General features: G+C 49.3%; 1 protein-coding gene across 1 annotated transcript in view; it reads left to right on the plus strand.

Annotated features, from left to right (window-relative positions):
- Window positions 1-25,006, plus strand: part of LOC109504398 (uncharacterized) — a 140,405-nt gene that overhangs the window by 73,046 nt on the left and 42,353 nt on the right. The window contains exons 4-5 of the mRNA XM_025306626.1: window positions 4,186-4,307; window positions 4,496-4,541. Of these exons, the coding sequence (XP_025162411.1) occupies window positions 4,186-4,307; window positions 4,496-4,541 (168 nt within the window). The remainder of the gene's footprint in view (window positions 1-4,185; window positions 4,308-4,495; window positions 4,542-25,006) is intronic.

Consider the following 25,006-nt stretch of genomic DNA (forward strand, 5'->3'; position numbering starts at 1 on the left):
CTCGCCGGTAATTGGCCAAATTGGCAATCCTGCCAATCAATCGTTAAATATCAAGGATAGCGCGCGGTCGCTCTCGCGTGTGTCCGGCGTTCACCCACGACATACTCGCGCGTGAGTTCGCATTAAGGACGGCGCGATACGCACGCCGCCGCCGCTCATTCCTGTCATCCTTTTGCCCAACAGGCTCCACGTATAAATCCCGTCGAGAGATTTCCGGGAAATAAAAAGGAGGCAGCAACGGCGGCGGCCGCCGCGTCTTACGCAACGCGATTTGTCCTGATATTCGAAGCTCGCCTTGGCTCTCGCCGTGGCGCCTTTGTTTCTCGTCCGCGACGAGAGCGAGCCGGTCAATCTGCCAGCTATTTCGCAAAATTGGATATGTGTCGGTAAATGCACAGGGTCCCCAGGCACGCCCTTCAAGCACGGCCCGCGCGCCAAAATACGGGATGCCGGGGCGCCGCGCCGCGGGGGGGGGGGGAGGGGGAGAAGTTGCGTAATGCGGGCGTGCGGTGCTTACGAAGTTTTGCGGCGGAGCGGAAAGAAGAACAGAGATCGATAAATAACTCTGTGCTCTCGAATGTTCGCGGTTTCTTCAAGTTCGCTCCTCGACTTTTCGCTCTTCATCTTCGTTAAGCTGACAGCCGATCATAATCTTCAGATCGGTCGCTGCGGCAAATTGTAAAAGACGGAGGACATTTCTTTTCCTATCCAGTATGGTTCTCGCGGCGCGGCGCGGCGGCGCGCGGCTGTCGTGAAGCAACTTCCGTTGGATTAAAGGGACTGTCACGGGGAGACGCGACACCGCGTCCTACCCGACTGGATTTTCGAAATATCGAGAGGAGCTTGGCGGCTCGGATAGAAATTGAAATGAGTTTGTAGGTTTCTCGGTGTACCGGTAGTCTCGTCGTCTCTTTCTTTCTCTATTTCTCTTGGTCTCTCGGTAGATCCGCCGAGAAATCGATCGGCTCGACTCCGCCGGTCGCTCGTTGTGCCGACGCGGTTTCGTCGATTTTTAATTTATTTCGGTCCACACCCATGCGACCTCCGCCTCCGCCGCTGCCGTCTCTCGGCTCCGACGAGTTTGCGGATCCCGGCAAGAAGAAAACACGCCTGGGAACCGTGTCGCAGCTCGCCCGAGCCTCGAAATTGGAGGAATAATGGAATCTGGAGTCGCGCGCTCAAAGACGTCGCAGAGGAGAGGAGAGGAGATCTTTACGTGGATGGCTCGCGGGTTAATTGCGATCTCTTCTCTCCGCTGCGACGAGAGGAACGCGCGCGCGCGATCGGCTATATCCATGTCTCCATGAGTGGAGAGAGACGAATGGCAGAGAACGAGAGAGAGAGAGAGAGAGAGAGAGAGAGAGAACGAGTATCGAAACCCATTTCAAAAATACATAAGCACGTCGCTGCGCGGGCAGATAAGAGGATTATGATTTTTCGCTTTGGCGAGCGCGGAGATCGCGCATTATAACTTCCTCAATGTCACGTCTTGTTTGCGGATATTATAACGGTCAGTCTCGGAGCTCGCATATTTCTTGATTTAACGGAACACCAGCTCTCTGAATAAACATATCGCCGGCAAAAAAATAATAGCTTCTCCCCCGCCTACCCCAGCCCCGCGGGGACGGGATACACCAGTTTTTATCATTCGATCGTTATCGAGCGGCCGCGGAGTCTAATTTCGAGTGTTTTTCTTCTCTTCTTTTTGTTTTTCTTTTTTCTTTGTTATCCATCGGTGGTCGATCGGCATCGCTGACAATGTAGAAATCATTAATAACACCCGAACAGTAGACGTTTGACGTTCCTCTCCGCGCGGTGGCGACGTGTAAAAAAGAGCCGCGAGAAATCGAGTCAATCAATGTTGCAGACAAAGTTGCGCAGATCGATGACTTGCAGAGTTGCAGATAAAGTCATAACGCAACAGCCCCGAGCTAGTCCGTCCGTCGTTCCTCAAATAGCTGCACCCACGACCGCGATAACAGATGATTCGGCGGGATTCTCGCGCGGGCGAGATGATCTTGAGGTGCGACTGTGTGAGACTCGCTTTCGAGAGTCTTCGAGTCTCCTGACATGAAAAAAATTGACGTCGACTGCCGCGTCGATTTTCGTCGATCGTAAAAAAAAAAAAAAAAAAAAAAAAGCGTACCTCATGATTAATTGTCAATTTATGATTAATTATTGAAAGAGACGACGAAATGTAACTCCTCGTCGGGATACACGCGTCTCCTTCCATGACATATCCGTTGCTTGCACGACCAATTCTTCCGTGTGCAATTTATTACGTATCATATATGACACTCAGTAATATCATGATCACCGATCACCGCGGCGGCCACCGCGGCGTCACCGTTCGACTTGTTAAATCACTCTCAATCTCATGCGTATCATCATGCGTATATGCCATAACCGTCGAGAATCGCCTTTGAAGCCCGACAACTTGTCGAGCGAACGCGCAGGGAGGGTCGCGCTACACGCCGATCTCGTCCATTTGTCTCCTTCTTTAATTACTGGCGGAAGACACCTTTCGAACTAGTCAGACGCGCGCTTTTATTAACTTCCATCGTTTCTCGTCAACGCCGACAGTTGATCGACATATCGGGAGATTCCAACGAGAGCGACATCGGCGCGATAGGTTTACGTACCTCGTCTCACCGCACCGCACCGCACCGCACCGCACCGCACCGCACCGCACCGCACCGCACCGCACCGCACCGCCAACAAACCAGTCAATATCGGGACGCAGACGAGGAGAAAGGGAGAACGGATGCACGGAGCCCGAGTCAAAAAATGGGGGTTGCGTCGCGAGTCACGTCTGAGCACGGACTGGCGTGCTCGGCCCTCGGCGTGCGGCCACCCTCGCCCGAGCTCTCGTATTATCGAATGTTCTGTGTGTGCACACCTGCCGGCATTTCGATATACCTATGTATCCGCCGGCACACCCGCTGCACAGAGCGCGGTGTTCGCGACCACGACTGTGCACGAACTCGCGGCATTGACGGCGGGGGGAGGGCGCTTGCAGATTTCGCGGGCCGACGAGAGTTGGTCTCGTCGCGAGTTCTCAGGCCAAAAAAAGCCGGATCCAAATCGCACGTCACAGACGTCGCGTCTCCCGTAAGCCGATCCGCATCACGTCACACGAAATCGAGCTCTGGAGGATTAAATCGTTAATTAAAATTAAAAATATTGGGTCAAATATTATGTGAGATTCTCATATGAAGAATAAAGTTTGGGTAAAATCGTAATAGAGCCTATAATTGTGTTTAACGCAACTATAATATTTGGGGAAAATACACATACACACGTAACATAGGCACTTTTGATCTTCTGAATGGGTAGTCCGCGAGGTTAGATCCGGTTGAAAGTTCTGGTCGCCAAAGTTCGGTCCGCACTTTCAATTGAGAAATAGTCGCACCACGTCGAAGTCTTCGAGTTCGCCGGCGATCCGTTCCGTGTCGTCGCCGCCATAAAACATAGCCGCGGCGTCACGAAAGCCGGGCGCCGACTTTCCCGCGCTCCCCTCGTCCTCCCGGCGGCAGAATAATAATTAGCGCAATTAGGGGTGCGGGGGTGATAGGTCGCTCGCGCGCGTGCGCACGCACGCGGACGGGCCTTGCAGCGGACGCTGTAAACTTTCAGCAATAATTTACGGAGCTTTTAGCGACTCGGCAGGAAGCGGACCGTTGCCACGAGACTTACGGAGCCAGGCTTTTCCCAAATTGCACGAGAGTCGTCGCATGATAGCCCTTTAGAATCCCAGAATTAACTTTGCATTATTCATGCCACCGTGATCGTCGTTCGCCAACGATCTCTGACGTCCGAGATATTTTTCTACGCGGCGTCGCAGAATGATCGAATGCCACGATGCGAAACGACGATGCGAAGCGACGAAATTGTCGGTTCGATCGAAAATTCGATCTTCGTCGAATCTCGGTCAGTTCAGGCTCAATTTTTGTGCCGATCCTGTTTTTGTTGCATTCGATGGAGGCTGATTATGTTATTCGTCAATCAAATGAAAGTGAAGGTGTCAGATTTACTTACAACGATACATGATGTATAGCTATTATTTGCATTATTGCTTGTATGACATATATATATATATATATATATACATCACAAGAGAAGATTAAATATTATAAGATCATTTATTTTAAGATCGCTGATCAGGAATTCTCCTTTTTGTTTCAGATCTGACTGAGCCACGCTCAGTGTGCGGTGGGTGCGGTGGACGCGGAGAGATGCGGTTTTGGTGGATGCGGATGCTCCGGTACCGGAGGATCCGGTTCGGGCCGAGCAGGGTCGGCTCGAAGGTAAGTTTAGAAACTTTCCGTATTCTTGACGGCATTGAACCGTTCGCGATCGACAAAGTCCTCGAAATAAAAGTCGCCGAATTGCAGCGACCGCGAAAAGTTTGAAACTCGATCGTGTATATTTCTCGTTTTATTCTCGAGCTATTAGTCCCTCGTCTATAAGCAGCGATGTCACTTCTTTGCTTCAGATTTGTGGCAGAACGTGGCCCCGGTCCAGGAGTTCCTGTCATTTCGGTGAGTGAGAGACAAAAATTTAAGGTGGCGGATTTATTACCGATTGACACTTGTGAAAAATCGATGCGATTTACGTAGTTTGTAGTCCTTTGCATGTACACTGAGAGAAAGACGTGGTTATCTCGCTGCAAATATTGCAATATAATACTCATTTTCAAAGTTAGTCATATTTCTTCGTTATCTTAACAAAAAGAAATAACAATAACGACACACACACACGCTTGTTATGAAAATGTTATAGTATTTATTACACTAGAAAAGAATTATTTCACTGTGATACAAAACCCATTTCTCTCAGTGTAGAGTTCTACAATTATATATTATTGCCGTCCACTGCAATTTATTTCAAGCAATGTAAATAAAATTGCGCCAACGCACGCGGAATTTGCGATCACTTGTATCGTTTTCGTGATGCGCGATCGTCAATTTTCTGAATTTTTATATGTTATACGGGTTATATACGGCGGGGGGGGGGGGGAAGGGGAACGAGTGTCCCGTTTTGTACGAAATTAATTCGGTTCAGATACTTATCGTTTTTCTCGTGAAGATTAAATTCGGATTTTCATAAACGAGAACTTTATTTTTTAACGAAATATAAGCGTCCGTGAAACGCGTCTATGTTTTAATATTTTCTCTCGATTCTCAGTCAAAAGCGCTGCAATGTTCGATTCGCAATTCGCGAGTAAATTTCCGAAGCATTGAACCGCGTACTTTTCGTTGAATCGTCAAGTGTCATTAAAATGCCGCGATACCGCAATTCGTCGCCTTGCCTTACACGTGAGATTCACGACTTACTACGACTGCAAACACTAGACTCGCGTACATTTCGCTAAATCGTCAAGTACCGTTGAAGTGGTATCGCGATCGCGCAGTATGAACTGCGATATCGACGTGAAACGACTGAAGGCCTCCACTGGCTGAACCCTCGAGGATGCTGGACAGTTAGACATCGTTGGACATCAACACGCAATTGTGAGCGTACAAACCAAACGCTCACGGAGCGTCACATTATACGTAGTGCATGCAATGTTCAGATGTAAATCGCATCGATCGCCGATGACAACGGTCATCGTGCAAAGATTCTATATTGTTACTGACTGGAGGGTCAGATTGCTGAAAGATCGTGCTTATTTTTGATAATATTTTGTGTAAAAGAAGTGAATAAATGTGCAAGAATGAAAATTTTAGGTATATTTATACAACATATGAAGAGTAGACAAATTTTGTTTATTAACAAATATTCGTATGATATATGTGATATATACATCTGAAATATACTCTCCTTTTTTTTCTTCAAGTTATCGTTTTTGCAGTAATATCTCGGCTTTCGGTGGTCCGATCAGAGCTAGAAATCTTGAGGAGGCTTATCATTATTCGGTGAACCACTAGAAAAGAATCGAACAAAATTAACAAAATGGCAGCTATTATTAGGAAGAAATTCAAATTTTTCACTTCTTTTACAATAAAAAAATTAATATCTCGAAACGAAATAAATATTTTGACGGAGTCGTCCATGGTTCACCTGAGAGCCACATGAACAAATATTATTGCTTTAAAATTTCACATCGATACGAAGCTCAGTTTCGGAGAAATCACACTGCAGAAAATTGAACGATAAAATTCCGAGAAAAACGCGTTTAAAATTTAAGTGAACGTATATTTGTACGAGTATTTGTTAAAAACAAAATTTTTCTACTCTTCATATGTTACATAAATATATGTGAAATTTTCATTCTTGCACATTTATTCAGTTCGTCACAAAATCATTATCAGAAACAAGCACGATTTTTCATCTGCGATCTGACCCTTCGAGTCCCCTTAACCAAGACTCCAGCGACCTTGAGAATAAGACTTAAAGAATAAGACTTAGAGAATAAGACTTGAGAATAAATACGATAAGCGGTATCTAGTTGAATTAAAAGGCAAGGGAAGCGTTGAAAAGCACAAAGAAGAAGAGAAGAAAAATACTCGCATCGTGTAGCGCTGAATTTGATCGTTGGTTTCCGCACGTGCACTCACAATGAGCGCGTACACACGCACTCACGCGAGCAGTCTCGTGTTCGCGAAGCGAAGGTCCCTGTACCGCTGTCTGCCGGCGCATTATATATGTACGTATACACGATATTATGATACCCCGGGCTCCCGGTAGACGTCGTTATGCCGAGAGAGACTGTGGGGGTAACTACCGTAGCCTCGTGTTCCGCGCGTTTTTAGGACGCGAGAGAGAGAGAGAGAGAGAGAGAGATTCCACCGAGCACGCTGAAACACGAGTCGCGTGAGAGACGCCCCGCGCCTTTCCCTTTTTCAATTCGATCGGTTAATTACAATCGCGCGAGAGGCGAGGCGATGCCGCTACCCTCGGAATGTCCGAGAGAGAGAGAGAGAGAGAGAGAGAGAGGAGGGAATGTGGGGGAGGGAAAGGAGGAGCGATTACGGCGGGCGATGGCATAATTGCGAAAATGAAGGAAATTAACATCGACATCGCCGTGCGCGTTTCACCGTGTCGGAAAAACCGAGAGACTTCTATCCGCCTTACTTAGTAAGGCGCGCGGTTCTCTCGTCTAGTGTCGGCGAGTTTACGTGTGCTAACGTAACGACCGCTGGCTGGAAGATGCGTGATATCGGCTACGCCGCTCGGTAATTTGCAAAGTCTTCTTCGCGAGTTCGCAGCGATTTCATTCCCATTTAATTGACACTTGAGCACGTAACCTGCCTGAATATAAAGACTCTAGATCTCCCTCTTCGCGTTTACGACGCGACGAAGAGAGGGGGGAGATGATCCGCGAGAGAAATGAAGTTGCGAAGTTCGATGAGCAAAGCCGAGAGTATATCGAGAGAATTGAATTCTCTGTATCGAAAAATACACGACGGGCATTATTCGGCGGGCCCGAGAGAATTAAGGTACACGACGGAGAGATTACCGCGAGAATGAACATACAATATGTATATAATGCCGTGAGGAAATGTAGGTGTACATAGTGCGAGGCAGGAGTGTCGGTTAGCGGCTCTTATCATCGATCGCGCCGCAAAGTTGAACCGCGAAATGAACCAAACGTGATCGATATAGCTAACGCCAGGCAATCTACGCCAAGCCGCCAAGTGGCGCGATTCGCGCGATAATTGCTTGCGAACTGGCGAACCTCCCGCGCTTATCCACCACCACCTGCCCACGTAGCCACCAGCAACCAGCGCGCGCACCAACACACACCCTCTTTAGCTGCTCATTCGGAGCAGCTTTTCGCTCAGCCATCACTCACCCGCTCGTTCGCGACTGCTCGTTCTACTGACAATTCGAGCCCTCGAGAACCCGGGAGCCTGGCACGAACAGCACCATAACCCAAATCGCCTTCTTACGAAAGCATAGTTCGCCTCTAACGCGTCCACGTGGACCCCGCCTGTCTGGCTTGTCAAAGCTCTTCCAAGCTAGTTTTTTCGCTCCCCCTCCGCCGATGACAGTCGGTAATTCGACCGAGGGGTCGAAGGCGATATAAATTTTATTCGCCTGTTTAAGGCTTGAGCATTGAGATTTCTCGCGGTATATGAACATTTTCTACCAACGCGTGATCTCGCAATTTTGCAGGAATCCAGTCTCGGGGTGTATTCGAACTCGGGCGTGTATTTCTCAGTCGTAATTCGCGTATTGCGCGTGCAATTTATAAACACGGAGATTAGTTGGATCGAAAATTTCATCTTGATTTCTGATTCTTTTTTTCTTCTCTTCTGTCTCCTGAGCTGAGAAGATTTCTCAGAATTTCTCAGAAGTCTTTCCGGGTAATCTCTTTTGGCACGAGATTTTCGAGTGTGTGTATAACGTCTGGTGTAATATCGTTATACAGGCCATATTAAACGGCCATAATCGATGAAACGCCCTTGCTATCTCGTCGTAAATCACGGAAACGACATCGGATAACCGGCCGGCTGTCATTTCCGACGAGCTCGCGATGCTCGCGCGGTTCGAGGCGAGTCGCGTGCTTGCCGCTCGTAAGGACGAGCGAAACGTTGTGCAGTGACGCGAAGTTATGACCTGGCACACGCGAGGAAACTTCAGCGCGGCGACTTTCTTTTGTCACCCGTTATTACTCCGTGTCGTGCCGTCGTTAAAAGTGACGTGAGTGTCGGCCGTTGGATGCCTCTTTTCGCGTTTCTTCCGCTTCTCTTCGTTTCTGCTAACTCACCGGACAATTTAATGAAATCGATAGCGAGAGAGAGAGAGAGAGAGAGAGAGAGAGAGAGAGAGAGAGAGAAAGAGAAAAGTACGGTATAATAATAGGGATAAAAGAGAAAGAAGAAACTTTTTAGCAGCAACACGTCGGAAATGCAAGACGAAACTTGGCGAAATTGAAGTACTCGCCAGATTCTGTCGCGAGCACGGACTTGGTTCCCGTCCGTGCCTCGTCCTCGTCTCAGTTTTGCAAGAGTAACAGTTGACATTGCTGCGAAGTATAAAGTGAACGACACGTATCACACTGCGTGAACTGCGTGTAAAAATTTCGGAAAAATTCTCCAGTCATTATCGAGACACTTTTATCCTTGCCGTCTTCCGCGATCTTTCGGAATCGCCTTCTGTTCGGCTAATACCTTTTTTTTTTCGTAACCTCTATATAAATAAGTATTTCTGTCCGTCACAAGGACGGAGGTTCGATTTACATTTTCACTAAACGCGGCATCAATTTTAATTACTCCCGACTTCGTCGGGCCAAGTTGACGGGCTAAAGCCGAGGATATTCCTCTTTTGTATCGGTACCGAAACGAAGGCTGAAAACGAGGAGAGTCGTAAAGTCGTCTACGCCGACTCGAGACGTTTCACGTGAAACTACGCTGCCCATTAAAAAGCCCGATTCCCAGAACGCGTTTTACTAACGAACGTCGGACTGATCTCCCTGACATAAACTATTTTTTAATAACGGAGCGGTGATAATTGCATACTGAGAGAGAGAGAGAGAGAGAGAGAGAGTGGCCGTCTGGCGCGAATAAAAAAGTGCCATTTTTAGTTCAGATCTAAGCGGCAACGCCGTAGGTCGTTAAAGTCCTTGTCGCGAGATTGGAGTAAATATTTTTCTATTCGCGCCTTTATAGCTCGGTCCTGTCCCACGGAGTGATGATCGCATCCACCTTTGTGATTTTGCCGATAAGAGTGTATCATGACACTCGTCTTCGAATTCATTTCTCCCGGCGACACACCCTAATCGCGTTATATCGCGCGCGAGAGAAGATTAAAAGCAAATTTCAATCGATCAATATTTCATCGTCGATTAGAAGCACGATGTGATTTGTGAGCCTGATAAAGTGAGACTTTGGTCGAAACAAGATTTCTTTGGTTCCGCACTGTCCGAGATCCTGTTCTCAGATTAGAGGAACACAATTTCAAAGAAGGAGAAACCGAGCGCGTCTTTACGATTTTCCGATTGATTGCCGCGTTTGAAGCTCCGAGTCGAATTTCTCTGCCCCTTTCTCTCTCTCTCTCTCTCTCTCTCTCTCTCTCTCTCTGTCGTTTCTCATTTCGTTCTCCTCTTATCTTACTTCTTCTTTTCCTCGCGAGATGATGCGTTGTAAATTATGTATCTCGGTAAGTAACACGCGAATAGACTGCGCCCGATTCCGAGCGCGTACGACTATTTCCCCGCAATTGAAAAGTGGCCGCTTGTCTCATATATTGATACAACTCCTCGCCGAAGCGCGCAACCCCCTCTCGTAACTTGGGCATTGGAGTCACGTGGTGGCGGCCGGAGTCCTTGTTATCGCTGGAGCAACCAAGCCGCCCCTGTCTTTCTTCCCGACCCCTTCAAGTCCTCCCGCTCCAATAACGTCGCCGGCAACCCTTGGGTCTAGATATACGCAGATATAGACCGACACGTACGTACGATAATATCCGTCAACGACCGAGGAAGAAATCAACGCGAGTAACTTTTGCGCATTCCTTTTGCGTGTTACCGTTTTTAACACCTGTACGAATAAATGATAACGCGACTCTCCACTCTCTTCCCCACCGGCGGGGGGGGGCGAGGGGGGCGGAGGAGGGGACACCGCCTGCAACTCTCGAAAAACTGAGAGAGTTGCTTCCACTAGCTCCCTTTTTCCCTTTTCGCGTTGACATTATTCTCATCGCGTTTGTTTGTTCACTTCCTCTCTCGTCTCGGAGAGCTGTACGAGGCGCGAAGCGAAGCAAAGCGAAGCGACCGAGGATCGCAAAGAGGCTCGTTCTTGCGAATTCGTCGATATCGCAAAGTCAGATTCTTCGCCTCCCCTCCGTCGGCCGTCGGTGATTGAAATACGATTGTGTAACTGTCGCGTTACATTGACGCGATTTATTAAGGAACGGAGAGAATGTACACACACACACACACACACGTGTGCGCGAGCGTTTATTGGATTATCGCGCGTGTGTGCACTTACGTAATACGCGCGCAGGGAGAACGGCAGAGTGGGGTGAATTATGTTCGCTCTCAGCGAACGGCTTATGGCATTTATTAGAAGTCCGAGGGGTGCTCCAGAATTACGAGCTTCCAGTCGCGCGGTGCGCGGGACTCTCACTTTTTCATTTATACGCCCGGTAAACGGTCGGTCGTTATCGGCCGACACCTTGGTCGGTTCTCAAGAATTTACTACCGACCGACGTGGGGGATGACGGGCCTGTAACGATTACGGGGGATAATTTCCTACATAGATACCGGATTCCCCGGGGTCGCCCCGAGAGAAAGAGAAAGAAGACTCTCTCCACGAAACAATCGGAACGCCGTCGCCGTCGTCGTCGTCGTCGCCGTCGTCGTCGTCGCCGTCGTCGTCGTCGTCGTCGCCGTCGTCTTCGTCGCCGTCGTCGTCGTCGTTGTCGTCGTCGTCGCCGTCGTCGCCATCGCCGTCGCGCTGCGCGAAAGAGTTAGTTTTATTCGCGTACGTCGCTATGTTCATTTCGACGTATTATCGTGCACAAAGTTTTTCGGAACAGCAATCTCACTTTCTTTTTCTCTTGTTGTTTGTACGTTGCTGTTAAATAAGTTTTCATCGCGTGTAGCATTTCTCCCTGGAATTAACGTTAGATTGTTCGTATCGTGTGCGACAGCGAGACGAACGAGGTACGCATTGTATTGGCCGACGCGAGGTTGATAAATCGAGATAAATCGAGGCGGAGGAGCGATCAGAGTCGAACGTATAATTTGTTTCGTACGGCCTACGGTGAATCGCTAATACGGCGATCGCTCTCTGCGGCTAATCGGGGAATTTTGCGTAACGCGCGAGCCGCAGGACAAGTTTACGGCGAGAACGCGTCCGATCGGGTGGTGCTTGATCGTCGATTATGCGAGTATACGCTGGGTGGATGTTTTTCATCTGCCAAAGATCGGAGGGAACAAAGGAGCCGTTAATCGTGTCGCAAAGAGTACGTTCCCCTCTGTGTCTCTCTTTTCGTTTTCTCTTCCTCCGCGAACATACCTCTTCCTTTGCCGAGCGCTTCGCGCACACAGATGGAGAACGAGAGCGAGATTGTCTTGGCGATCGGATTGGTTCCATTGAATTTTAAAATCTCAGATAGAGTTAGCGCGGACATCGGACGGAGCTCTGTAACATCCTGATCTCGCGATGCGGGATGCCTTTTAATTCTTGCTGCGCAGCCATTTCTCAGTCCTTAAGTATTGATATTACGAATATATGAAAGAAGCGGCCTTTTCACTCTCGCGTATTTCTAATAATCATACGTATACGTTGCGTATTATCCGCTATCGAGCTCGAACACGCTCGAGTGCGCTTTATCGAACGCAGTAGTAACGGTCGATATTACTCAGACACTCAGACCCGTGTCTGGGGATCGGTTGTAGCGGGCTGTATAAAATACAATTTAATTTTTCAACGAAACAACCACGCACCCGGATTGTGCTCGAGTTGAATTTCGCTCGGCAACATTTGACGACGCTCGTCGTCGATCGACTCGTCCGGGATTTTCGGTAACCGAATGAAACTTCACTCGGACAGGAGACGATACATTTTCCCTTAGCTTCCGATGCGCAAGTTGCATATTGTTAATTTCATCGTTATCTCAATTGTTATTGCACGTTGCTGACGTCGATGCAATTTCGCAGGCGCGACAAGAGATCGGAACAAGCCTGTCGTATTCGTAGCGCTTAGGAAGGATGCCGCGCTTCCACGTATCTCAAAATCCAAATCGCAGGGATCACGCGTCCGAAGAACTAATCTCGTTAACCCGCGGTGGTATCACGCATCACACCAGGCACCGGCCAGACAGACAGCGTCGAATAAATCGCCCATCGACCTAGCTAACGACGTCCCGAACATATCTCTCGTTGGGGTAGGTTCCCCGCCCTTTTTCTGACGATGTCAGGAACGAGGGTGGCCTAATTCGTCATAACGTTCTTCCTATCCCGACAACCTCGGGAATCCCGGACAACGCCGGGAAGTACCTTATCTATCCCCACACCCCTCTGGCGCCGCGGTACGACGGACTTTATCGGCTGTTAAATTGCCGTTCTGTTAACGGCCGCGCGCCGGAAGAAGCACAGCACGCGGGTGTCGCGCTGTGCTGTGCTGTGCTGTGCTGTGGGACGGGGCGGCCGATGAATTTTACGACGCGATCAAACGCGTCCGACGTTAATTGCTTTTTTTAACGACCGACCACCCGAACGAAGCGCGACAGAGCCCGGAATCCGCGAGCGTGATCTCTCCGGCCGGAAGCGGAGAGAGAGGGAGAGAGAGAGAAAGAGAGAGAGAGAGAGAGAGAGAGACTTTGAGGCCTCAGCGACCGATCGGCTTTTTATCGGTCAACGCGATATTAACGAGTGGGTGTGTTTCGCTACTCGTCGTGTTTTCACGCACGCAGGCCGTTACCTTGTGCTCGAAAACGGACCTGGAGCCTACAGCGCCTGGCCGATGATCGTCGATCGTCGGCGCGCAGTAAAACTAACTAATGAGACTGGTAATGTCTAACGCGGCGGGGATACACCCGGCTCGGGATACACTCATTCGGATGTTAATATCTGGCTGCTTGTTAATATCGGCTCGAAGCTGTTAACGCGGCTGTGCGCCGCTTGACAGCTCGGCCGGACGGTTTGGGTGGGTCTCTCGAGAAAGACTACTCCACGCCGATCGGAGTCTCTGTGCGGGAGCCAACTTGGGACTATGTAGACGATATTACATCACTTTGTGTTTAATGGTCTCCTGAATTTCGTTCGATGTGTCTGTTACCTCCTCCTCGCACGTCGAGGAATTTTGTCGAGTGCCGCAAGCAAACCTGCTGGCGCGATTACGCGATCGTCTCGCGCGCTTCAGCCGCCGCGGATCGCTTCCCGGCGCGGCGCGCGCCGCGCGGCTTCAGCTTTAGACACCGCGCGGCGCAAATTACAGCGAGTGGTCTCGGCCCTCGAGAGAAATTCCACGGAATAATCCCTACCTCCGAATATTTACGCGAGGGATTTTTGACCGCGTAAAATATTAAAGCGCCCCGAACGCAAGCGCGCGCCGCTTGCGTCGTAATCTTGCTCGTAACGTCTCCCTCTCCCTTTCCCTCGAGGCGAGAGAAAACTCCCGAGAGGAGTTTCCCAGTCGCAGATACGAGACGGCAAGTAGTGCATCCTCCGTGCGTAGTACTCAGAGTTGGCAGGAGACGTTTCTTCTGCGACGTGACATGACGCGTGTCGCTTCGAACGACACCTTGTCGAATGATGAAGCAGCCGAGTAACGAGAAGATGTTCTGTATCACGGCATTTATCTTGCTCGCGATATCGCTGCGGCTTCCGTCCGCATTAAGAACGGAGCCGCTGCGATTCTCTCGATGTCGGCATGCGCGCGCGCTGTGTGAAACGCGCGAGAGATCCGCGTTTCACACAGCGCGTAACCGCGCTGCGGAAGAGAAGGAGTGGGTGCCGATGAAAGGGCGCGCGGCCGAACCTCGCATGATTCGCCCCAATTATCCCCGACATTTAGCCGAACTACCATAGGCCGCATAGCCGCACGCAGCGCAACTCGCGCGCAGATGTTGCTCGGCCACACGCGAAAATTCGCGCGAAAGTGGCCCGCAACATCGTCTAATTGCTTGCCAGAAGCAGCCGGCAACGGGAGAACGCTCGCGGCTACTTGCTCGCGAATTAGTATCGGAGAGCGTGTGCGCGTTGGCCGACGTTAAATGCGCGCATCTTCCGGCACAAAGCGTGCCACTGTTGCCGCCAAGAGTCGCTGAATGAGACCGGGGAATTCGAATTAGAGCGGGAGAACTGGATTACGATTCGTGAGTCGGGGAAAGCGTGTAACGGTGAGATATAAAAGTAATCGCGCTCCCTTTCTCTTCCTCTCACTCTCCCTTTGCGCGTTAGATGAGTTAACGGAACAAGTTGGAGCGAGCGGGCTGAGAAAGTTATCCGTATACTTAATTTTCGATGTCCAATCATCGCATTATTTCGACTGTAGTCGCGATCGAGAAAAGTCGCAGCGCTTCCACACACGTTGAAAGTGATTCATATTCGCCTGTTCGTTTTACCCCCCCTCTTAGGACATTTTAAAATATCTGCGTATCATAAATAAAATATCATACATTGGGTAGGAGAACGGAGAGGTATATGCAAAATAGATTGATATATTTTTTTATCCTTACAACATTTGTGCGAGGCATCTTTTCATTCTTTGACTAAATCGACTTTCAATTCTTTGACTAAATCGAGTTAATTTTTCATGAGATTTATGTATCCGCGCAATTTAACGGTGGAGAAAATTTCTCGGATTACTTCCCACGAACCGTAAACTTGAGAAAACACCCAAGAAAGTTAGCGTTGCTCGTTAAACGAATCTGGCAATGCGTCGAGCTTAAGAAAACCAAAACTACTACTGGCCTTCCTGGCACCTTCCTTGAAATTTCAAGGATGTTCCTGAGCCGAGAGAGAAAGAGAAAGAGGGAGAACACACGGAGGGGGGGGGGGTTTAGGTGGCGCTCTCTGGCGAGGCTTCTGCCAATCGATACGAGGTTTCGAGGGTAGACGTATCTTCGAGATGGGGATTAGGGTGCGGCGACGTGCGGAGAAGTCGTCGCCGCCGCCGCCGCCGCCGTCGTCGTCGGTGGTGGCGGCGGCGGCGGCGGCGGCGGCGGCGGTCGGGGGTAAGAGAGAGAGAGAGAGAGAGAGAGACAGAGAAAGAGAGGGTGGAGAGAAAGGGACAAGCGGCCGTGGAATCGCACGGGGGAAGGGGAACGTGCGGGAGTCAGGCGGAGGGCGCAAAGAGGGTCGATTCAGCGCTGGACCAAGGTCCACTCTCACTTGCCGCCGGGGAGGGAGAAGACGCCGGGACGAAGCGAGGGTTGATGTAGAAGGGTGCAACGCGGGGTGGTCGCGGCAGAGTCGGAGGGTGGCAAGGCGGTGGGAGGTGAGTGAGAGCGAATCGAGAGCGAGAGTGAGTCGGGCTGCCGAGCCGAGCCACAGGGGGTGAGACGCCAAAGGGTTCTCTCGCCCGGAGAAAGTGAACAGTGGTGGCCAACCCACTGGTTTTCGCGGTTTCTTCCGCGAAATCGGTCGTATTGTTCAAACGGACTCACATGACGATACGGTGGTGTGATGGTGGGCACAATCGCAATGATGGTGATTCGAAGCGCAGGGAAACGTGCTCCCTCGATCTATTCCGCGCCGTCGTTATATCCGCGTGATTATTTCGTCCTATAATTATTCACCGTAATGACTCTCTATTGTGGTGACACTGGCACAGGTATTGAAGCCCACAACTCGATTGTATTATCTCATTGTCGTCCTCGCTCATTTTCTCACGTTAACTACAATAAAATTTTAAATCATATACATCGAGTGAATGAGATTACCGGATAGATTGCGATCGCTCCTACGAACGTACCGCGCATCTCTTTTAATTTTTCGAACACGGTTTCGAAGAAATTGAAAATAAATTGCGTGTAATATATAAAATTGTGTACAATATTGAAGATGAGAAATTGTATCGTCGATACATCTTTTCCTTTTAACGATAATTCCGTTCTAAATTTCAGAGAATCAATTTTCCGTTAATGGAAATTTAATGGAAGGATTCGCGATATCGTCTCTTTGTATCTCCGAGTCAACCGATTTCAAACGAAGGATTCGCGATTGTGTACAGGGATGTACCAGTCATCCTTACACCGATTTTAAACGGGATGTTCAAAATGTTCAAGTTATTTTTAAGACGGGACTACCGGGTAATTCCATTTCGCGCAATGTAACGGCCTTGTTAAAAGCAACGTTGGCGTAAAATCGTGTTCGCGCAAGTAAGATCGATGAACTGTACGGGATTACGAACGAACTACAATTAAGCCTTAATTGACGCGAAGGGGACTGAGTTTCGGCGATGAAAGTTCGACGTGGATGCTTTTATCGGGCGTGAATAATATTCGGGCGCAGCTTGACGTGCTTGAATATCAAAGGCAGAAGTAAGTCGCGCTGGCCGCGAAACGAAGCGAAAGGAAGGAAGCGAGATAGTAGGTGGGAGAGAGTGGCGGGAGGGGGGGAGGGGCGGAGGAGTGGGACAGGGGTGAGAAATTTTTTGGTTATTGCACGACCATACCGTCGACGGAATCCGAAAGGAGGGTATATCCGAGGGATCGGAAAAAGACAAGCATGCAAATGGACCGACCGGTCGAATTTTCTCGGGGCACGTACAAGCCCCGTGCGTGTGCGTGTGGCAGGGGTGTGCGTGTGTTAGTAAACATGGGGTGCCCGAGCACGCGTTCCTTTCTTCTTCTCTCTCTCCCGCTCTCGCCCGCTCCTGTCGTCCGGTCTCCCTTCCTTTTGTATTCGTTTACGACACGGACACGTAGAGCAGCGTATTCGAGAAGGCGAGCGGCCATCCTTCCCGCGCACGAGGCGAAACTAAGGGGAAATTGACCGGTGTGCAGTGACTCTCCGTCGTCGTTCTGAAAGCCGAGCGACGGGGAGAAGCGGCCGGACCTTCCTCCCGAAGGTATTAAGGTATACGCTCGCTTCAGCCCCAATACACTGACCATAACTCTCAGACGGCGATATCAACGATGTGTAAAACATCGAGGTGAGCCTTAGCGTTTAATCGCGAAAGGGATACTCGGGAAGAATTCCGTAGCGGAATTCAGAATTTCCTCAGACGTGTTACCCTGCCGTGTACTTTGAAGTTGGTTTCATTTTAATAAGATTGAATTTTCCTGCGAATACCATTTTTACGAAATTGTTGTGGGAAGAGATCGACGAAAGAGATGGGGAAGAGAGTCTAAGATACATACGAAGAGATTGACCGACCGGCCATCGACGATACAGAGATGTAACATTGTCGTGTTGCTTTAAAAGGGTGTTTCTGAATCCGTGCCTCGCTCACGCAATCTTTTCCAACGGGATACACACGGCCAAAGCGTGTGTCTCGGAATCTCATTGATGTATACACCCTTTATATATATACTAAATCAATAAGTATAGACTCGGCTCACTCCTCACGGAACAGTGCTTCTGTCCGTTATCAAGGCCGCTCCACACGTCCTTCGCCCTCGAGACGAGGCGGCGGATTCTCACCTTAGAATTCCACGCGTTCGCGAGACGCTCTCCCAGAGCGTGAACGCAAAAATTCTCTTCCCTGTCGAGAGAGAGAGAGAGAGAGAGAGAGATGGGGGAGAGAGAGAGAGGGAGGGATGGAGGGAGAGAGAGAGAGAAAGAGAGAGAGAGAGAGAGAGAGAGAGAGAGAGAGAGAGCCTCGGCAGTCTCTCCAGTTACGGCAGTCTCGACGGATGCAAATCGCGAGGGCTCGCCGAGAGGGTTGGCCGGCCAAGAGGCCGCCGAGGGACGAAAGCAAGGAAGAAGGGCGGACCAACGACGACTCCAGGGATGGTGGGGTGGCGTAGGACGTGAAGCTTGTAGGAAGGGTGGCTTGATATCGGCGAGAAGGTGAGCTTCGGAACGCAATGTCCGGCCTGGTCCAGCCGGCAGGAGATGCGAGTATTGATCTAGGCTCAGACCTAAACCCCCCCCCCCGGCCCCCCGCTACCCCCCATCTTCCGTCCTCCTCGACCACCCCCGACAACCTCCTTCGTCTCTCCTCCAGGCCTCGTCGCGAAGCCACCCTTGCTTGTTCCTGGAGGTCGCCGAGACCGAGGGAGGAAAAGGGAGCGAGAAAGTGCGGGAAGATGGGGGTTGGATGTGAGGGATGGTGGTTAGGTAGACACGAGGAGGGCTGTGGGGGAGGACGGCTCGAAAGGAGGGTGGAGGACCTCGAAGTCCGGCTTGCCCGAGCTGCCCCCTCGGCTACGCACGTTCACTCTCACCTCTTCCTCCTCCTCCTCCTCCTCCTCCTCCTCCTCCTCCTCCTCCTCCTCCTTCTCCTCTTACATTAGACACGCTGCAGTGGTGCTCATCCACTGCGTTGCGTCTTGTAACCCTAAGAGAAACGGTAGATCTTGCAAGATAGACTGCGCAATGATTTCCCGTTAAAACTCCTTTCGAGTCTTTCGTAATTTCTCGTACGATCTTGCGGGACGATGTCTTCTCGATATTTTTATTAATTAATCAGTTGCCCGACTTGCCGCCGCGTTTCCTTGGATACCTGTCATTTTTCCGCTGTCGAGATTTCCTTCGCCGATGAGTTTAAAGTCCCCACGAAAGTGCGTTGTTAACGCGATGTGTAAGAAGGTGGATCAACAAACTGCACTTCCGGCGATGTTTTTCGGAATAACGTTCGCCGGAACAAGTTTGCCCGCTTCTCGCGGAATTTTTCCGGTGTCCAATTTGTCGAATAGTTTGACAACGGAATACTTTGAACGCGGCCGCGCGAGCTTGATTTTACAACGCGAAAGAAACGGTGGCGTTTGTGGCGGTGGCGGTGGAGAAACCCGCGACGATAACGTCGCCACGAGTTACTCGAATCCCAATAAATCCAGCCCGCCCTTCGCGCGGCCTAGGAAGCGGCCTGCATGAGCTCGTGCCGAGATTAGTATTAATTTATAGCGCTGGAAGATAGGATAGAATGCGACGGCGGCCGGCGCGCTGGCCGAGAATGGAAAGGGTGGAAAGTGAAATTTCGCGGCCGCCCCGGAACAGGACGCCGAGGGCCGGCGTTCCCACTTTCCGCAAGCTGATAATTGCAAGCTGAGGATTCAGCGTTTCGGCTCAAATAGCCGAAGTTTGCATCGCGCGCCCGCATGTGCCCTGCGTGTGTGTGCCGTGCGTCGTGTTCGGCTTTTATTGAAATGGCGGGACAATTATCCGTGATCTCGCGCGGCGCGCGAACTCACGTTCGTAAATCTCGTTGTCATCCACCGCTGTAGATTGAAGTTGAATAAACAAGTGAAAATGAACGAGTGAATAAATAAAAGTTGAATCAAGACGAAATTTGGATACGGGAGTTTTTTAACTCCCGACGAGGTTTCTTTATTCGCTTGAAAGTACTCGATCCTACCATCTCGATCTTGATTCAACTCTGAGATTGCACTTTCGAAAAGTTTGAAAAAAGTCAGAAGTTAGGCCGAATCTATCTCTGAAAAATGGCTCGTGTACTCTCTCGTCCGTGAGTGAGAAAATCGATCGATGTGTAACCGACGAAGAGATGAAAAATGTGTGGCGTCTCTCGCGTCGCTCGCGATTTCGATCGTAGATTAAAAGATTCGTCCCCTTAGGATTGAAACGCGTTACAGTCTTCCGACGCGTTATCTTATTAAGGACATAACAGAGACGCCTGTTAGGGGCGGCACGCGGCAAGGGAGAAAAATGAAGAAGAAACGAGAACCTACCCCACGGACCATCGGTCATCGCCCAAAACCTCCCCGTCGTTCTTCCTCACCCATCGCCCCGCGATATCATCCTGTAATGAATCTGTCACAGAGCCACGAGATTTCATTTCCTTCCTCCCTTCTTCCTGGAGAGAACACGGCGAGATCATTTTTACGACTCTGGATTGGTGGTCAAGATAAATGATACCAATTTTTACGCGATTCATCGAGATCGATAAGATGCTGAGAATACGACACACGTAGGGTTAATTGCATTCGGATGTACGTATTTGCGTTTCCGTTCCGGGACTTTTGTCGTGTAGGCTGCACGCGGTGAACAAGAAACTGTCAAGCTCTACTATCAGGTGAAACTATTAGGTACAAATGAATAATCCAAATTATCTTAAGCAGTTATGAGATCAATTTTAAATCGAATAGATTTTCCCGCTCTCTTGTGATTATGCAATGTTGACATATAGCTATTAAAAAGAAGGTATAGCTTGGCGAAAGGCCCGACATAACCTTCAAAAGTATTCAGTTCAGTACAGTTCAGTACAGTCGAAAATGGCAACAGACAAGGTGCATATCCGACACTCTGCATTCTTTGCGAATTCCAACGAGGAAAAAATGCTGCAAGAGCGTGCGAATCGATTTGTTCCTTTCTTTCACGCGAAGGTGTTGTATCGTACGATGTTTGGCGCATTTTGGTTTAAGCGGTTTAAAAGCGGTAATTTCAGTCTGATCGACAAACAACGGGCCTGGAGGCCCTCCGAAGTGCGATAATGATGCGATTTGGAACAACTGCTCGCTGAGAATTCGGCGCAAACACAAAAGGAGCTTGCAGAACAGTTGGGAGTAACGCAGCAAACGATTTCCAAACGCCTACACGAGATGGGAAAGATTCAGAAAGAAGGAAAACGGGTGCCTAACCGCATGAACTCACTGAAACCAACACTGAAATCAACGAGTGGCAGCGTGTCTTTCTCTTCTCAATAAGCAGCGTCGAAAGCAGCTTTCTTGTGGAAAATCGTTACTGGCGATGAGAAATGGATACTCTATGACAATCCGAAACGCGGAAAGTCATGGGTAAACCCCGGCGAATCATCAAAATCGCTTCGGAAAGAAGGTTCTTCTCTGCATTTGGCGGGATATCAAGGGCGTGCTTTATTATGAGTTGTTGGAACCGGGTGAAACAGTTACTGCGCGGACCGCTACCAACGTCAGTTAATATGCTCGAGTCAAGAATTGGAACGAAAACGCCCGTATACTGGCAAAGGGGAACCAGGAGTCCAGTGAAATTGTTGCATGACAACGCCAGGCCACACATTGCTTCCAATACAAAAGACACCATAATGAGTCTTGGCTGGGACCAGACATTGCTCCATCCGATTATCACTTGTTCCGGTCGGTGCAACACGCCTTGTCCGATGTGCACTTCCAATGCACTTCCAATGAATGAGATCCGAAAATGGCTTGACGACTTTATCGTGTCCAAAGACGTCCAAAAACATTTTCTCGAGATGGAATTCATCAGCTGCCTGAAAGATGGCTTAAAGTTATAGAAAGCAACGGCGAATACTTTGATTTACTTTCTCTTAAAATAAACCTTGAATGCAGCTGAAAAAATTGGATTATTCATTTGTACACCTAATAAAATATTCCGGTTTTATTTTCGTGTTTCCGGGGGGTGGTAGGGGGGGGAGGGGAGGGAGAAACCTGACGTGAAAATTATTTTATTTAAAATACTTTTGAGATTAGAAAAATTGAGGAGGAAAAAAATATTAACGGAAGAACGGCACATTGATCAAACATTGACAAACTGTAGTTTATCTAAACACTGTAAATCATTTCTTAATTAAAAATTGTCCAACAATTGAAAATCGATGGCATCGCAGTCTTGTTAGAGAAGAGAAAAATAATACTTCATGCATTATTTTATCGAGATAAATAATCGGCGGCGAAAGAAAATGACCGTTGTCGCGGCGGCCAAAATGAACCCACCTTGCGTTTTCCTCGTGCGATGCGTAATCATCGAGAGAGCACGGATGATGGACTTTTGCATTGTCGCGCGGCCGAGACAAGAACGCGTTGTCTGTTGTCAAATTAGTCGAGTCGCAAGTCGAACGAACTCCGGTCGTGACATTGGACGACATTCGGGTAGTATCGGAAACCCGACGTAGTCGTCGTCGTTGTCGTCGTGGGAATTGAAATCTCTCCGGGGCGGCGGAGTCGTCGTGGTCGATCCCGAAGAAGCTTGCGAGAGGGACTCGACCCACGACGAAGGAACCCAACGGTGGCGACCCAGTCCCGAAGACTTTGACCCACATCATATCGCTCGTTTTTGCTTCTCCGCGCGCCTCCTCCACCTTCCGAGTTCCTTCCCTCTCGAGACTATTATCTTAATCCCATACATCCTCTTTAAGAGATCCGCTCCTCTCAGAGAGCACCTTCTCGCCTCGCGTGTGTATGACGCTTTGATTTTTCTTCGTCTTTCCGCGAGTCTTCCTCGACTCGTACACGGATGAGGAAGCAAAAGAACTGACCGCGCTATTGTAGCGTACGATTAATTAAAGAATGCGCTGTTGCGAGTAATTCGATTTCTCTTTTCTTCTTCTCGTGACAGATCCTCTTTCTATGTAACAAGTTTCAATTTCTCGTCTCATTTTTGCGATCCCGCAATATAATCTAACAACCTTTTCACGGATGAATGCATTAAAGTCAGGAGAAATTGTACTTTTTTGTCCAATTCAGTTTTAAAGTGCATAAACATATGGCACTGTCAATCGTGCGACGAGTTTTCTTTTCCTTTTTCTCGCTGTGCTCGATCGAATGTTGCTGTTGATGTATCTCTGTCGATAATCTTTGTGAATTGTGAAGGAAAAATTTATCGTACCTCCGAACGCACTATGCAACGTGCGTTCTCGAGTAACCTTGAGAAATTTAATTTTATCATCTGATCGTCACTTGATCGCTCGGCTTTTTTGTTTTTTTTTTTTTTCCCGACGTCGTTTCGTTTAATCCTTGCTTGACGTAACTCTTCTTATTAAAATTCCAAGTTTACACGCGAGCAAAAACGAGGAGGTAGGTGCTTTTCATAATACGAATAATTAATGCAATAATGTCGTGCCGACGAGTTGTTAAATCGCCGACGTGTCGGTGGTTCTGAAGCGCCGCATTACGCACCGTGATGGCATTCGCTGTGGGATTTAAATTCGTACGATCGCGGATGTGGACGTGGACGGTGAGAAGAGGAAGTTACCGCAACGAGAGTGGTGTCGCGTTCTCCGAGTCGCAACGTGCGGGCCCAAACGGCGCAAGTTCGTCGGGACCACCAGCGGTGCGCCATGGTCGCGCACACTGACCGACATTCCTGCGGCCGAGATTCCCGAGACGAAAGATCCTAAATCATAAATCACGCGGCCGTTTCGCGAGCGCGCATTCACAGATTGAAAAGGTGAGGCAGGATTCGCCGTGTTGGGTCGCGCGTATCGTCGCGAGATCTTTGAGAGAATTCCCTCTCTTCGTTAATCTATCGATTAATGCGTTAATGCGTGTTCGAAACTTGACGGCATCCCCGTGTGATAAATCGACGCGATAGATTAAAATCCACGGGGAAGAATCGCTTCAATATGTGATGTGAATGTGTGAATGTGGAGTCAAGCGTCTTACGGGCTGAACGGGGGGAAACGGGATCTTTTGCATCTCAGAACCGCACCGAATTCATGGCACAAAATGAAAATCCCGTCTCTTTGAATTAAAATGCGTCTGGCTCGTTTATCAATTTGTTTATTTAATTTAGCGAATTGTTTCTCTCTCTCTCTCTCTCTCTCAGTGTCTGATACAGTCGATGATGAACTGACGTCGTCGACGACGACGACGACCAAATTGATTCGTCCGCGACACGAATCACTTAGCTAGATATACCCGTGCGGGGAAAGATGCGACTGTTCGGTGCTAAGGTGTAGATGTACTTCGGCGCGAAGGGTCTCGCGCGACTACCAGACGCGTATACGCGCAAGTTTTATGACGGAGTAATGTAAAACGCGCTTACACTTACAACACGCCCGGCTGTAAAATCAGCCTATATGTAAATGGAAGCGTTTATAAGGAGCGACGTGCGTCGCGCCGGAATAATTTACGTGTCCTCCCGCGGACTTACGAGACGCTTAAAGTGTCAGACACGTTCAGGACGCGAGCCTTCCATCCTTTTCCTTGCCGCCTCGGAATCTTAATTCCGGTAAAACGTCTCGTATCGGCGATCGTAAAACCGATACGGCACTTCCGCCGTAGGGATGAAGCCGGAACGCTCGAGCGGCCAAGAGAGAAAGAGGAGAGAGTGAGATTGAGAGAGAGAGAGAGAGAGAGAGAGAGAGACAGAGAGAGAGAGAGAGAGAGAGAGAGAGAGAGAGAGAGAGAAATCGGGAACAAGAATCGGAGAACTCCACACGACGAAGTCTCGCGCGCGATTGGTCCGTCAGGAATCGAGTGTGCCGCGAATTTATGCTGATTCCGCTGAGCGAACTTTCGGGTAATCAAACTTAATTGACTACCGCCGCCCCGGCTATACGAACTCGCACGCGAAGTCGATAAAGTTCAAACGGAAAAATGAGTTCGGGCGGGCCCGCGCTTTCCTCGTTTCATTATTTCGGTTTTTACGAATCTCAGCGGTATGAGAGAGCTGTTTGCGCCGTTGAGGCTGTAATTTATACGCCCGAGGTTCGACTTTTCGGCTAATAACAGGAGGCTTTTTGACCCGGGTGCCCGGCTGCGGAACGCG

The sequence above is a fragment of the Harpegnathos saltator genome, unplaced genomic scaffold, assembly GCF_003227715.2.
Source record: "Harpegnathos saltator strain DR-91 unplaced genomic scaffold, Hsal_v8.6 scaffold791, whole genome shotgun sequence".
Classification (NCBI taxonomy): Eukaryota; Metazoa; Arthropoda; class Insecta; order Hymenoptera; family Formicidae; genus Harpegnathos; species Harpegnathos saltator.